The following is a 14,021-nucleotide window of genomic DNA, read 5'->3' on the forward strand; positions in this document are numbered from 1 at the left end:
GGGCCCAGAACAAAAGAGAGCGGGCGGCGGGCGTCCTCCGGAGTAGGCGCTCCCGCCCGCCCCGTGCGGGCTTCGGTGCTGGGGGAGGACGCGCCCACCGCCCGCCCGCCCGCCCGCCGAGCAGCCGGGCTGGCGCGCTCGGTTTCTGGGCGAAAGCCGGCCGTGTACCTAGGAATTAACCGGCCGGCGCGGGAGGGGAGGGGAGCGGGAAGCGGGGCGGGGGGGATGCTGAGCGCGCGCGAGAACAATAATAAGATCGTGTTTGCGGTCGCTGCCCGAGGAGGAATTCGGAGGAGGCGCGAGGCCCGGCGCTCGCGCCGCGCCCGGGAGCCCGGGAGGGAGGCCGGCGGCGGCGGCGGCGGCGGCGGCGGCGGCGGCGGCGGCATGAGGCAGGCGACGCGGCGCCTGTGAGCAGCGCGCGGCGGCGGCGGGGACCTCGGCGCGGGCGAGAGCCGAGCGGCCGGGGGCTCCCCTCCCCCGCTGCCGGGCCGTGATTTGCCGGGCCTGCTGCGCCCCCCGCCCACCCCTCGCCTCAGCCGCCGCCTCGCCGCTTCCCCTCGTCGGAGCGGCCGCTCGTCCGCCCGCCCGCTCGAGGCCCGCGGGGAGCGCGGCGCAGTCCGTCGGCCCGCGGGGGGGCGGCCTCCCGGCATCTTCGCGGCGACCAAGGACGACCGGGGGAGGAAGCGGCCGGGATGGCGCGTCCGCGGCCCCGCGAGTACAAGGCGGGCGACCTGGTCTTCGCCAAGATGAAGGGCTACCCGCACTGGCCGGCCCGGGTGAGTACGGCGGCCGCGGGCGGGCCCGCCCGCCCACCATTTTCCCCTTCATGATGGCGCGCCCGCCCCCCCCCCTCCCGCCCCGTCCCCATCCGCCTCGGCCCGGAGCCCGGCGCCTGGAGGGAGCCCGGCGCCCCGAGCCGGCCGCGGCCGGGGCCGGAGGCGCGGGCGGCGCTGCGCACGGAGGACGTGCCCGGGCCGGAGGCGAGGGTTCCGGGCCGCGCCCGCTCCCCGCGAGGGCGGCCATCCTTCCGCCCACTTTCGAAGGCGGCTCCGGCCCGGGCAGGCCCGCCGCCGGGGCTTGGGAGCCCGCGCCGCCGGGCGGCGGGCCTGGGCGGCAGGCATCGCTGCGGGCAGGGTCGCGGGTGGGAAGCCGGGTCCCGGGCGAACGTCGGGGCACGTAGGGGAGCGTAATGCAAATGGCTGGCGGCGGGCCGGCGGGGGCCGCGCGGCCGGGGATCCTGGAAAGGGGCCGTGGCCGTCCCGAGGCCAGCGGGAGCCTCTTGGCAGCCTTTCATCCATCCCTCGGCGCATCCTTCGCCATCCAGACTTGTTGAGTCTTCCCTGCGCGCGATTCCGGGTTCCCCGCGGGCCCCATCATTGTCCTGGGGTACGTGCATCCCCGCTGCCCATCGTTCTCCCGAGCCCACCCGGAGGAGCTGGGGGGGGGGGGGAGGGGGGCTCGCCGCTTGGCCCCGGCGGCTGGGTCCAGGAAGCTCCTCGTGCCTTTTCACCTCCATATTTGTTTTAGGTCGGATCCCAGACCTTCTCCTTGGCCTTCCACTACAGTCCACAATAGCTCTCTCTCTCCTATCTAGCAAGGCTGTCGCCGGGCTCTTTTCTCTAGAAAGCATCTGCGTGTAATGCATAGCATTCGATTTTTTTTTTTTTTCTTAAGCAGGCCTTTTGGGGAAGAGATCAACACTACCGTGTGTGCTTTGTGTTTTAAAAATAAATCGCTTTTACTTCTGATTCTGATCATACTTGGCAGTTAGTTGTTTGAAATAAATACAGTGAAAAGGAGGGTCAAGGCATCTTGGAGGCTTGTTGGTATCTTTGGGGAACAGAGGTAGATGTGGGGAAATACTGGCATAAATAAGAGTGTGAGCTCTAAAATGTTGTATTACAGTAAAGTGCAGATAGCTAGACCAAGAAAGAAAAAAAAAAAACCCACCCATTCACAAAAGGAAGTGACATCACGGGTGGCCAGGCTGAAATTAGTGAAGTTGAAGTAATGGATGGTTATGATCACTTTTTTTTGTATTTAGTTTGACATGATTGTGAAATGGAGAGAACACTGTGCCAGGAATTGGGGGCCTTGGTATTTGGTCTTTGTGGGCTAATCATTTCAACTGAATATCCATTTCTGCAACTCTAAAATGATCATCTGTAGGATTCCTTCCAATACTGACAACCTCAGATCTCAAATGAGGTTCAGGTTCCATTAGGCTGTGAAAATCACTCTTCTCCACATGTGAACTGTAGGTTGGCCTCAACCTCAGGGTAGGATAACTGGTTACTTTTCATACTGAAGTGCCATCCTGCTTAAAGGGGCAAGATTTGTGACTTCAGGCATCCTTTAGGGAATCTCTGAGCGTATTTATCAAGAAATAAACAGCTATAGGGTTCATTGGTATACACATGGTCAAAAGTGAATTAAAGATTATCATCACCAGCTGGTCGGTTCCTTGTAATCCAGTGGCTTCCTTTAATCTTACCTTTGATAAATATCTTCTGAGAGTCAAAAAGAAAATACTTAAAGTTTCCTTAACAAGTTGCTTTCATAGGTTGGCCACCTGTAGTAATTTTGAAACAAAAACGTGCTGCAGAAGTGGTCGTAGTTGTATATCTAATCCACGTAAAATTCCTAGAATTTGTAATTCCAAAACAAGGCAAAATGAAAAGTGAAATGAGGAAACAAAGTCAGTTGGGTTGTTAGGTATAGTAAATACAGGAAAGAAAAATCTAAGTCTCTTCACATTTAGCATAAACTTAAGGGAAGGACCTAAGTCTTTCTTTTTTTTAATTAAAAAAGTATTATTTTATAGTGAGTGGCATGTTATCATTTCCAAGGGAAGGTAAGGGTTAGAAAAAGATATTTGAGTCCCTACTCTGTTCGTTACTGTGCTGTATGCTTCACATATGTTCTCATTTTATTTCTTCTCCAGTTCTGTGAGGCATTATCCCCACTTACACCCAGTCATAGCTTGTAGATGATGTTATAAAGTACTCACTGGAAAAAAACTCTACTTATTTGAATTCTGTCGCTTGCTATGAAGACCAGTCATGTGGGGATTAAAGTCTATATGGCCCCAAGCGATCAGACGATCAGACGTAGGAGGCAAAATGTGGGGGAGACAGATTTCGGTTCAGACCGTAGGGAGTTTTCTATCGGAGGTGGTCCATGCTTGGATGGAGAACCAGCTTCTGTGCTGCAGTGAAGACATTTGGTTCTAGGCAGCCCCTTGTGAGGAATGTGGGCCAAGAGGATTCAGGCATCTAGGAAAATGGTCAGGTTAGATTCAGTTTTGGGCTGGGTTTCATACCCTCTGACCTTAGGCATGTTCTGTAATCTTTCTAAGTTTTAGTTTGCGAAATAGACATAATTCAGCCCTCACGGATTTAACGTATGTAAAAGCATCAAGCAGTGGTGGTTGAATGTTCCTGCCTTTTTTTCCTTTTTGAATTTCCAGCTTGAATTTCTAGCCTGTATCGCTATACTGTTTTTAATTTTCAACTTAGGAGTAGATTGATTCTTTTTTCCACCATTTTATCATGAGTAATTTCAAACACACAGAAAAGTTAAAAGAATCGTACACCCTTCTCTCCGTCACCCACATTCTATAAGTAGCAGCATTTACTGTACTTGCTTTATCATGTTATTCATATATCCATCCCTCTATCCATATAGCAGTCCATCTTATTTTAATGCATTTTAAAGTAAGTTGCCAACATCAGTATAATTTACTCCTAGATACTTCAGCATGAATTATCATTAACTAGAGGTCAATATTTTTTTTAGATCCTTTTTTTTTTTTTTTTTTTTTTTTGCCTTTTGAGGTAAAATTTACATAAACTGAAACATACTTAAATGTACCAGTGAGTTTGACAGATACATACACTGGTATAGTCCAAACCTCTTGCAAGATACAGCATAGTATCAGTACCAATGAAAGTTTCCTCATTTCCTCTTCCCAGTTAATTCCTGTCTTCCTCCCAGTTCAGATGTGTTAACATTCAGTAGCCAGCTAGCTGTTTCTAATGGAGTATACTTGATTAAATATGACTTAAAAATTACAAGTTCATTTGTAACCAAGGATTAACTAGCTTAATATTAAAAATACACTAAAACGAGTCTCTGAACCCTTTTGATTGTGTACCCTATTGGTAAAAAAAATTTGTGTAAACTTACTTTAAATCATAGGGGCGCCTGGGTGGCTCAGTCGGTTGAGCATCCAACTTCACCTCAGGTCATGATCTCGCAGTTGACAAGTTCGCGTCCCGCGTCAGACCGCTCCGGAGCCTGGAGCCTGCTTCTGATTCTGTGACTCCTTCTCTTCCTCTCCCCCGCTCATGCTCTGTCTCTGTCTCAAAAATAAAGATGAATAAATAAACATTTAAAAAAATTATGTATACATGTACTTTGTACTATTCTGTACATTATGAAACAAATATACAAGAGAATCTGAAGGGAGTGACAAATGATATAAATAATTCATGTTTTAAAATTCTTATTAGCGGGGGTGCCTGGGTGGCTCAGTCGGTTAAGCGTCCGACTTGGGCTCAGGTCATGATCTCGCGGTTGGTGAGTTCGGGCCCCGCGTCAGTTTCTGTGCTGACAGCTCAGAGCCTGGAGCCTGTTTCAGATTCTGTGTCTCTCTCTGTCTCTGACCCTCCCCGTTCATGCTCTGTCTCTCTCTGTCTCAAAAATAAATAAACGTTAAAAATTTTTAAATTCTTATTAGCAAAATATTAAGAGTAATAGATTGTTTATATTTTTAAAAATATTAATGTTATTTTTTGCCTGTTTCATGGGAGATCTGACTAGCTAGTCACAGTTTTTATCATCTAAAGAGATTTTCTATAACAGAACTGTCAGCTTGGCCATTTCCTTGTTTGCTTATGCTTACGTTATTAGTACTCTCTTATAGGACTCCTTTTAGCCACTTGTTCATTTGGCAAGAGTTCAGTTAGAAGTGAATATTCCATAATTTTGCTCAACCAGGCACTCTCAAATGGCAGTAAACCACAGTAGGCCCAAAGTGAATAAATACAACCATCTGAAAAAGGACACCAGTGTAAACTTATGTATTAAATATTAGCAAAACTTACTTTTTAGGGAAAAGAATAAGAAACTAAAATAGAAGTTGCACTATTTTCTTCTCACACCTCCCCAGCCCCCATCATCTTGTACATTCCCTGAGATATGAGCACTCTGCCTATGTTACCCCTGCTCTAAAAAATAGAAATACAAAACAAAACGAAAAGGTCTCAAAACTCTTGTGTTTCAACGAACGAACTTTTTTAAATTTAAAAACTTTATAGGAGTAATCAGAGAGTAAATTGATATGATCACTTTAGAAAGCTGGCCTGGTCGTCTGTAGTTAAACACACGCCTAGCTTGTAATTTAGCAGTCTGGTCTAGGCATATATCCAGGAAAAATGAGTGTTTGTGTCCACCAAAAGATTTGTACAAGAATGCTCATACATGGCAGCTTTATCCATAATAGCAGGAGATTGAAAACAACCCAGGTGTCCATCAACAGGAGAACGGATCAGCAGAATTGTAGTATATTTGTGCAGTGGAGTACTACTCAGCAGTAAAAAGGAACAAACTACTGATGCCCACAAAAATATGGATGTATTTCAAGATTTTGAGGTTGAGTGAAGAAAGCCAACACCAGAGCGCACATTCTGTATGCTAACCATGACGATCAAAACGGGCACAATTGATCAGTGGTGATTAGTTCATGGTGGGTGGAGGAGGAAGCCCTGAAGGTGTTCTGTATCTTGATCTGACTGGTGGGTACCCAGAAGTGTGCATGTGTAAAAATATATCAAGCTGTCCATTTAAGATTTGTGCACCAGACTGTATATGTTATACCTCAGTTTAAAAATGCATACTTTGTATGAAGTGGGGAGAAAGAATCTAATACTCCAAACTTCTTCACGGATTGAATTTCACCATTCTTGGCTTTCAGTAAGAAGTTTTTTCCCTTTAAGACTTCAGTGCTACCGATTTGCATCTTCCTGTTCCCTTTTGACTATTTTAGAAACTTCATTTACTACTTCACAGCTTTTTCTTTACATTTCTTTTTAGTTCTGGTTTCTGCCTCTGTCTTTTGTTTATATATTAGAGTCTTTCTGTTCCTTTCATATTAAATCATTGCTCTTATTTCTCATCTAGCTCTCAACTTCTCACTTGATGAAACTTAAGAATACAGCATTTGACCTACCATTCTATGACATCTTGAAGAGCTAAATGCTTAGTGAGCTTTTGTTGAGCACCTACTGTGTGTAAGACACTGTGCCTAGGTATAGTTTTTCATTTTTCTACCAACAGATTAAATTTGCAGCAACTTAAAAATATTATAATTAAATAATTAGTGTTTCTATGCCTTGTATTAATACAAAGGCTGAGAATCCTTAGTTTCTGATCCGTTGCACTTTCCGTTTTTTATCTTTGACAATGAACTGTGAACCTTTATTTTTGGAGACCAAGCTACATAGCTTCAGGGAATCACTTGAGACTTAAACTTTTTTTAATCTCAACATAAAGTAAGATGTTTACACTTTCCATTTCTTTGGCGTGAGTCCAAACGAGTCCGTCATTGTTTCATTCCTCAGGTAGAGTGACACAGATTCAGTCAGCCTTTTCCCCAGGGACTGTATTCGTGTTGCAAGGACCTGGCAAATTGTCTCCTTTTCTTCTGCTTAACTCTGGGAGCAAATAGGCAGCTTAAACTCTCAATATGAACGTGTACATTTTCCATTGCTCCCATTTCACCCAGGTGAATCTGTATTTCTGGCACATCCCCTTTGGAATGCCCTAATGACTACTGCTTTCCCCATGATTTGTAAAATGTTAATTCTCTGAAGTCAGGTTTCTACTATATGAGATTGTATTTGATTCTTTTGGAAAAGGATTGATGGTTTAAAATTATATATGACTATTGAAAATGTCTATTAGCATAAGAAGAACATTGTAGGCTTGTAAATAGGGTAAACATAATAGGGGAAGAGCCCAAATGCTCCTTTTTATTGGAAACAGTTATCTTCGATTGCAGAAGATTGCCCAGATACTCAGTCAGAAGCTAGTCTACTTGATAGCTATTAGTCAGTCCATTGCAAAATGGCTTTTTATCCTTTAGAGCCGTGCTACTGGAAGTATGGTCTGTGGCCAAGATAGGTGACAGTGACAAGATAGGTGCAGAAATTGAGAGTAAAAGTTTAGAAACTTTTTTTTTAAGTTTATTTAGTTTTGAGAGAGAAAGAGAGTGCAAGCGGGGAAGGGGCAGAGAGAGGGAGAGACAGAATCCCAAGCAGGCACTACACTGTCAGCTCAGAGCCCGACATAGGACTTAAACCTACCAGCTTTGTGAGATCATGACCTGAACCAAAACCAAGAGTCGGATGCTTAAGTGACTGAGCCACCCAGGCACCCCTTGTGAATCTTATTTTTAAAATGAGGCTTGTATTTTATATGCCTTTAATTTTATTTTTCTAATAATTACTCTTTCCTGTATTTTATAAAAATGCCCATCTGTAACAAATTAGAAATTAAAAACAAACAAAAAAATGCTGTTTTTTTCACCACAAATGGAGTACTGACTATAGAGGACCCTTAAAGGTCAGTAGAGTTCCTTGCATCTAAAACTATCTGCTCATACTGTGAACTGATTTTTAAAGATTTTATATTTAAGTAATCTCTACCCAGTGAGGCACTTGAACTCACAACCCCAGGATCAGGAGTCACATACTCCTGACTGAGCCAGCCAGGCACCCCTGCTTATACTGTAAATTATTTAACCTATCTTTAACTATTTAAAAGAGAGAATGGATTAACCTTTATGTTATAAATACCTCATGTCTGTAAAAAAATTTTATTACATAAGTAATAATGTTCATTGTAGAAAGATTAATATCCCTCTACCTAGTAACAAGCATCATGAATATGCACCTACATGTGTAAGTACATAATTTTTATAATACATTCAGTTTTGCAGCCTTTTATCCCCACTTAAACACTATATCTTAGATGTCTTTCAGTGGCAGTGAATGTATTTCTATAACATTATCTGTACTAGCCATCTGATAATTTATGGTACAGACCTATTTGTTATAAATTATAACCATATTTACCATATAACCATCTATAACTTCCTATTATACTGATATTTAGGTTATTTCCAGTTTTTTATACTGTAAAATAATACTCTGAGACACATGCTTTTAGCTAAACCGTTAGTTACTTCTTCAGGATTGGTATCTGGGAATCACATTTCTTAGTCAAAGGGCACGTGCATGTTTTAAAACTTTGGATTTATATTGTCACATTGCCCTCCAGAAAAGTTTTAACCATCTTAACCAGTAGTAGAATGAGAAAATACCTGTTTTCTCACATATTCATTAAAAGGAGATGATTTAAAATTTAAAAAATGTTTGTCAACCTCATAAATACAGATATTTAATAGAATTAATTTCCTCGTTGACAATTGAGGCAGAATATATATGTCATATATGACATATCAAATCATGTATCTCATATGTCTTGATTACAAATTAGGATGAATATATGATAACACTACTCTAAGGTAGATAGTCCCATAAGAAAACCAAGACTTAAGAAATTCACCTAAGGTTATACACTGAGTGAAGTGTGTTAATCCTAGACCATTAAGAATGCCACAGGAACATAAGAAATGTGATAACAGGGGCTCCTGGGTGGCTCATTCAGTTAGGTGTCTGGCTCTTGGTTTTGGCTTAGGTCATGATCCCAGCGTCCTGTGATCCAGCCCCACATCGGGCTCTGTGCTGACAGCACAGAACCTGCTTGGGATTCTCTTGTGTCCCTTCTCTCTCTACCCTTCCCACACACATGCTCTCTCTGAAAATAAATAAAAATAAACTCTAAAAAAATGTGGAAACAGATGAGGTGAAGGAACTGAAGAAGCATTTGGCACTGTGTAAGAAGACTATGTATATTATATATATTACATATGTGTATATGTATACGTATGTGTGTATATATATATATGTATGTATATGTATGTGTATGTATTATAAGCTACTGGGAGGCCAGCACTCTCAAGTCAGAAAACGTTTATTGTGACATTTGTTATTATTTTTCTCTGGTCTGTGTCTTTGAAAGCCCTTTGACACAAGGCAGTATAAAAGTAAATAAGATATCCATTATGCATGTAAAGAAAGCAGAGCCTGTTAAAATCCATTCTGAATGAATAGCATAGTGTTGACTTTAGTTTTAGGTTCTAAAACCTTTATGTGTGATGGAACACATAGACTTTGAAGAGCAGGTATAACGAGAGTTACCGGTTCAGTAGAGCCTAGAAGCTAAATCATAAGGACCGCTACTAGCCTGTGTAGCTTTTTGCCCGTTTACTGCATTCTTAATCCCTTTAACAGCGTTTTCCTGTGTTATTTCACTGTCGTTCATATATGTAATTGCTTCTCAGCTATGGTAGTAAGTGAATTTTTCTCTTACATCTTTTTACCACTAGGAATTTGCTGCAGTTAGGTAAATAGCTGTATGGTCACAGAGAGCTACATAGAGGTAAAAAGAATGAAGTAATGTAAAATTGGTGAGCTCAAGCCTTTAGAAGGATCCTCCAGATACCTGAACAAGATTTCCTACGATATTGGGAAGAACAGTGAAGCCAAGAGTTAAAAGACAACATAGTTCATTCCACCACTGTCTTGATTTGTCAGGTTTGGGCATCTTTTACTACAACCTCGTTGTAAAATGGGGAGGATGATAATTCTTACTCTTTCCCTTTTTTCCTTGGAATCAAATATTGAAACGTGCATGAAATAGTGTTTGCTAGTTAAGGATCATAGATGATATATCTGTTCTGCCTAACTTGTAACCAAAGAAATTCAGTGAAATATTTGTGTTTATCAAATTCTTACTTTCCCTTCTTTTTCCCAAGTAATCATGTGTTAAAATGTACGCGAAAGAAGTGTTTGCTAGTGTAGTGCCCAACAATCACCTACCAGGAACACCAAACTCCTTACAATGCTAGAAACCTAGTAAAGTCTCAGCAAATGCTTTTGTGGGTGGGTGGGTGTCTTTCAGTAGTTTCCTCGTGGCTTCACGAGTTAGCTCTAGGCTCTAGTCATTGTAGGGACTTGTCATTGTTACCCCTTATTCAGATCCCTGAGTATGATGGCCATTTCTAGAGGTTCCAAATAGTTTCAGTATTTGGGGGCAAACTAAGTTGGACTATGTGGCATACAAAAAAGGCCTCTGAATAAACTACTCAGTCCACTAGATCACTGAAATGCGAGCTCTGAGTGGATTCTCTAAGTCTGATCATAGTCTGTAAGGCCACCCAGAAGTGGAGGTTATCTGGTTTTCAAAGTATAGGAGAGTCCATGGTAACAACAAAGTTACCTCCATGGGGACTGGAAAATTCTTGATAGCATAGCATTAACTTCTAGGTTTTTATTGCAAAATGTATTTAAGATGAGAGCTGTTAGAAGTGCTGGGTATGTTAGGTTCAGAGGTGGTAAGCAATGTAAAAAAGAGTGTCACAGAAGATTCGAAAATTTTTATGTAGGAAAAAATGTCAAAAAATAAATTCATCGCTTTAGATCTTTTCTTCCTTTTTCTTTATCACTGAAATAGAACTTTTATGCCAAGGGCATCTTTAACTTAGGAGGAAATGCTTATTCACAGGGAGCAGTATGACAGATTCTTGGTTCATTTTTTTTTTTAGAATTAGCATATGTTGAGTGAATTGAAAATTAATTCCCTCTAGACCTCTGTTTGACTTTCAAAATGAGACCAGCTATTTTCAAACAAGGCATATAACTGTTCTTATTTCCTTCCTCGAACTGTGATGTGAGGATTAATATTAATTCGATAATTTCGAAAATATTTAGATCTTAGCAGTGAGTCATCGTTGTTGCTTGATTCTGATGCAGTCTAGTCTGATGGCTTTCAGCCCCCCCCTTTTTTTTTTACTATAGCCCATAAATACTAATTTCATACACACACATATATATACGTACACACACACACCAGAAAAAAGTTTTCACCAAATCATATTATATGTGATGCATTCTGATATTTTTATATTTTTATTTTGTGTAAAATCAGGTTGTAACTCACTAAATCACTTTCACTACCTATAGTTTGAGAAAAGCACTGATCTGGTCTGTTAGGCCAAAGGGAAATTGATCTTTGTCAGTTTTGCTTGTGTGTATGGATTTTGGAGACGAGTTAGCAGTCCTGAGCTTTTTATTCTGCTGTAGCCACAGTCTTACATGAAAATCACATGGACGTAAGAAAAGAAAGTTACATTATTTTAGGTCATTTAACCATCCAGGCCAGTTTTTCCCTTGATCTCAAAAGGCTTGGTATATAAATATAGTGGTTCTACTCTCATCATCCTTCTAATCTTTAAACTGCACATGGATCTACAACTTTGTTGAAGCTAATTATAGCTTCATATATATGCCTTCTTAAGGATATTAAGCTCCATGTATTTCTTAACTATCCAGCTACAGAACAGTGTTTGACTACATGGTGTTCCCTGGATGATAGTATTGAAGCTCTGGGGATTTCTTGAGTTTGTGAGGCTAGCCTGGAGGTATCAGGCTATCCAGGACTAAGGATGAAGGGCTTTTGTTAAGTCCAGAAGACTTGTACTTGGGGGGGGGGGTGGTAGTTTCTGAAGTGAGTGTAAAGTCATGGGACTAACACGTTTCTAATGGTTCTGTATTTCTTTTTCTTTAATTTTTTTAAATGTATGTTTATTTTTGAGAGAGACAGCTTGAGCGAGGAGGGGCAGAAAGAGGGAGACACAATCTGAAGCAGGTTCCAGGCTCGGAACTGTCAGCACAAAGCCCGATGTGGGGCTTGAACTCACAAACCGTGAGATCGTGACCCGACCCACCTACTGAGCCACCCAGGCGCCCCTATATTTCCTTTTTAAATCACTTTGTCTAATCAAAAAGAGACTTCTTGCTATTACTAGATACAGCAGCCTCAGTAGAGAGAGAACCTAGTATTGAGGATAGTAAGGCATTCTTCAGTTTCTGTAAAAGATACCTTTCTGAAAAGATACAGTAAGCACAGTTTTAGATCTCATATCTGGCTGATTGACTCACACAAAACGAGTACACTTCTATGAGAGAAGAACCCCACTGTACTAAATGGAACTTATCTTGGAACAGAAAGGGTACGATTGGGTTAATCTTCATGTTATGCCAGGTATTCAAGAGCTCTGGTTGTTGTCCAGCTCAGTCCCTCTGTCACTGCTGTGGTCTGCTGGTTCTACCTTGTGGGAGGCCAGGTAGAGGGAAGAGACAGAGCCTTTGCTAGAGTTATGAAGTATGGTTTCCACTGTTTGTTTTTAATAAGTTCCTTGTCTAGGGCAAAGATTATTTGACTCCCAGGGATCAGGTAACCCAGAACAAACGTGTCCCTTGTTTTTCTGTTGTCACAAGAGCAAATTACAGAAGTAGAGCAGTTTACCAGGAGTGGGCAGTTGGAGAAGTTTGCCGAAGTGAAATGGAGGTGACGGTGACCGAGGGCTCCTCCTTTGTCCGTGAAAATTGTTTCTCATTCAGTGTTACTGTAAACTCTGGAAGCCTTTGACCTCCCCATTTCCTCTTGGTCTGTCCACTGCCTCTGGGCTTCCCTTCCTTCTTACATGAAGGAACCCACATGATCACTTGAACTGCTCTCCCCCTTTTTACTCTGATACATTCATTCTAGAAGCCCCTTCCTGGCCATTCTTCTCGCCTGCCTTTTCTGCTCCAGCAAATGGTCTCCTGCAAGCAACTGGCCGTAATCACAAAGACTTGCAGCCTGGGCCTGCCCCCCCTCCCCCGCCCCCGATTGCTTTCATCTGGGCCCCCAGTGCTGGTCATGGTTCTTCTCGCTGGTGGCGAGATACTTTCATTGTCCTCTTCCAGCTCAGATTCTTTCCCCTCTTTTTCAGCAAATTCTCTTACTTTCAGGTTTCACGTGTTCCTTTTCAGGGTGAAGTAGAAGAGCAAGAGTCTTGTGGGCAGATGAAGCCACATCTGAGTAGATGAGTAACCTCGCGTAGGTTACCTAATCCCTTCGGCCTCGATGGACTCATCTGTAAAATGGGCACAATAACAACTTTTTCTTATCATTTCGAGGATTCTGAACATAAACAGCCTGGAGTTTAACATGATTAAAAAATCGTTTCCCTCCCCTTCACCTCTTCCCTGTGCTGCTTATTAAGACCCTCCTCTTGCTTGACTCCTCCCTTTTCCTTCTTTCATCAACATTCAGTAAATATTTTTTGAATCTTTGCTATATCCCAAGTGCTCTAACAGGTGCTAGGGTTGACCTAAACAGCCTCTTCCCCTTGACGAATTCTTTCTCCTCAGACCAGAAATGGTCCTCTTACTGTCTGTCTCATTCTTCCCCCTCCCCCAAAGGTCACCCTGATGTGCTGATCCAGAGAGCACTCCATCCTTACTTTGCCTTGGTGGAATTTAATACTGCCTTTTAAAAAATACTCTTCCGAGGGGCACCTGGGTGGCTCAGTTGGTTAAGCATCCAACTTTGGCTCAGGTCATGATCTCGCGGTTCGTGAGTTCAAGCCCCGCGTCGGGCTCTGTGCTGACGGCTCGGAGCCTGGATCCAGCTTCGGATTCTGTGTCTCCCTCTCTCTCTGACCCTCCCCCGTTCATGCTCTGTCTCTCTCTGTCTCAAAAATAAATAAACATTAAAAAAAATTAAAAATAAAAATAAAAAATGCTCTTCCTTTGTTTGGCTTCCCTCATGTGTTGCTTTTTTGAAAGGTTCTTCTATTTCTCTGTGCCTTTGTAGGGTCTTTTTCGACTTCAAGCCACCATCTTCAGAATAATATCTTCTAGACCTCTGTTTCAGGCCCTGACTCAAATCCACACCTCTGTTTTCTGACTAATAGCCCCGGGACCACAAGTTCATGGTCAGAACTAATCTAGTCATCCCTCCCTACCTAAGTATTTCTTTTTCTTTTAATGTTTATTTATTTTTGA

General features: G+C 42.8%; 1 protein-coding gene across 1 annotated transcript in view; it reads left to right on the forward strand.

Moving 5' to 3' along the window:
- The first annotated feature begins 554 nt into the window (after positions 1-554).
- The window catches only part of HDGFL3 (HDGF like 3), a 72,724-nt gene continuing 59,257 nt past the window's right edge, over positions 555-14,021 (forward strand). Inside the window, exon 1 of the mRNA XM_023254853.2 lies at positions 555-776. Coding sequence (XP_023110621.1) covers positions 693-776 — 84 coding nt within the window. The 5' untranslated portion in view covers positions 555-692. The remainder of the gene's footprint in view (positions 777-14,021) is intronic.

The sequence above is a fragment of the Felis catus genome, chromosome B3 (genome assembly GCF_018350175.1).
Source record: "Felis catus isolate Fca126 chromosome B3, F.catus_Fca126_mat1.0, whole genome shotgun sequence".
Taxonomy (NCBI): domain Eukaryota; kingdom Metazoa; phylum Chordata; class Mammalia; order Carnivora; family Felidae; genus Felis; species Felis catus.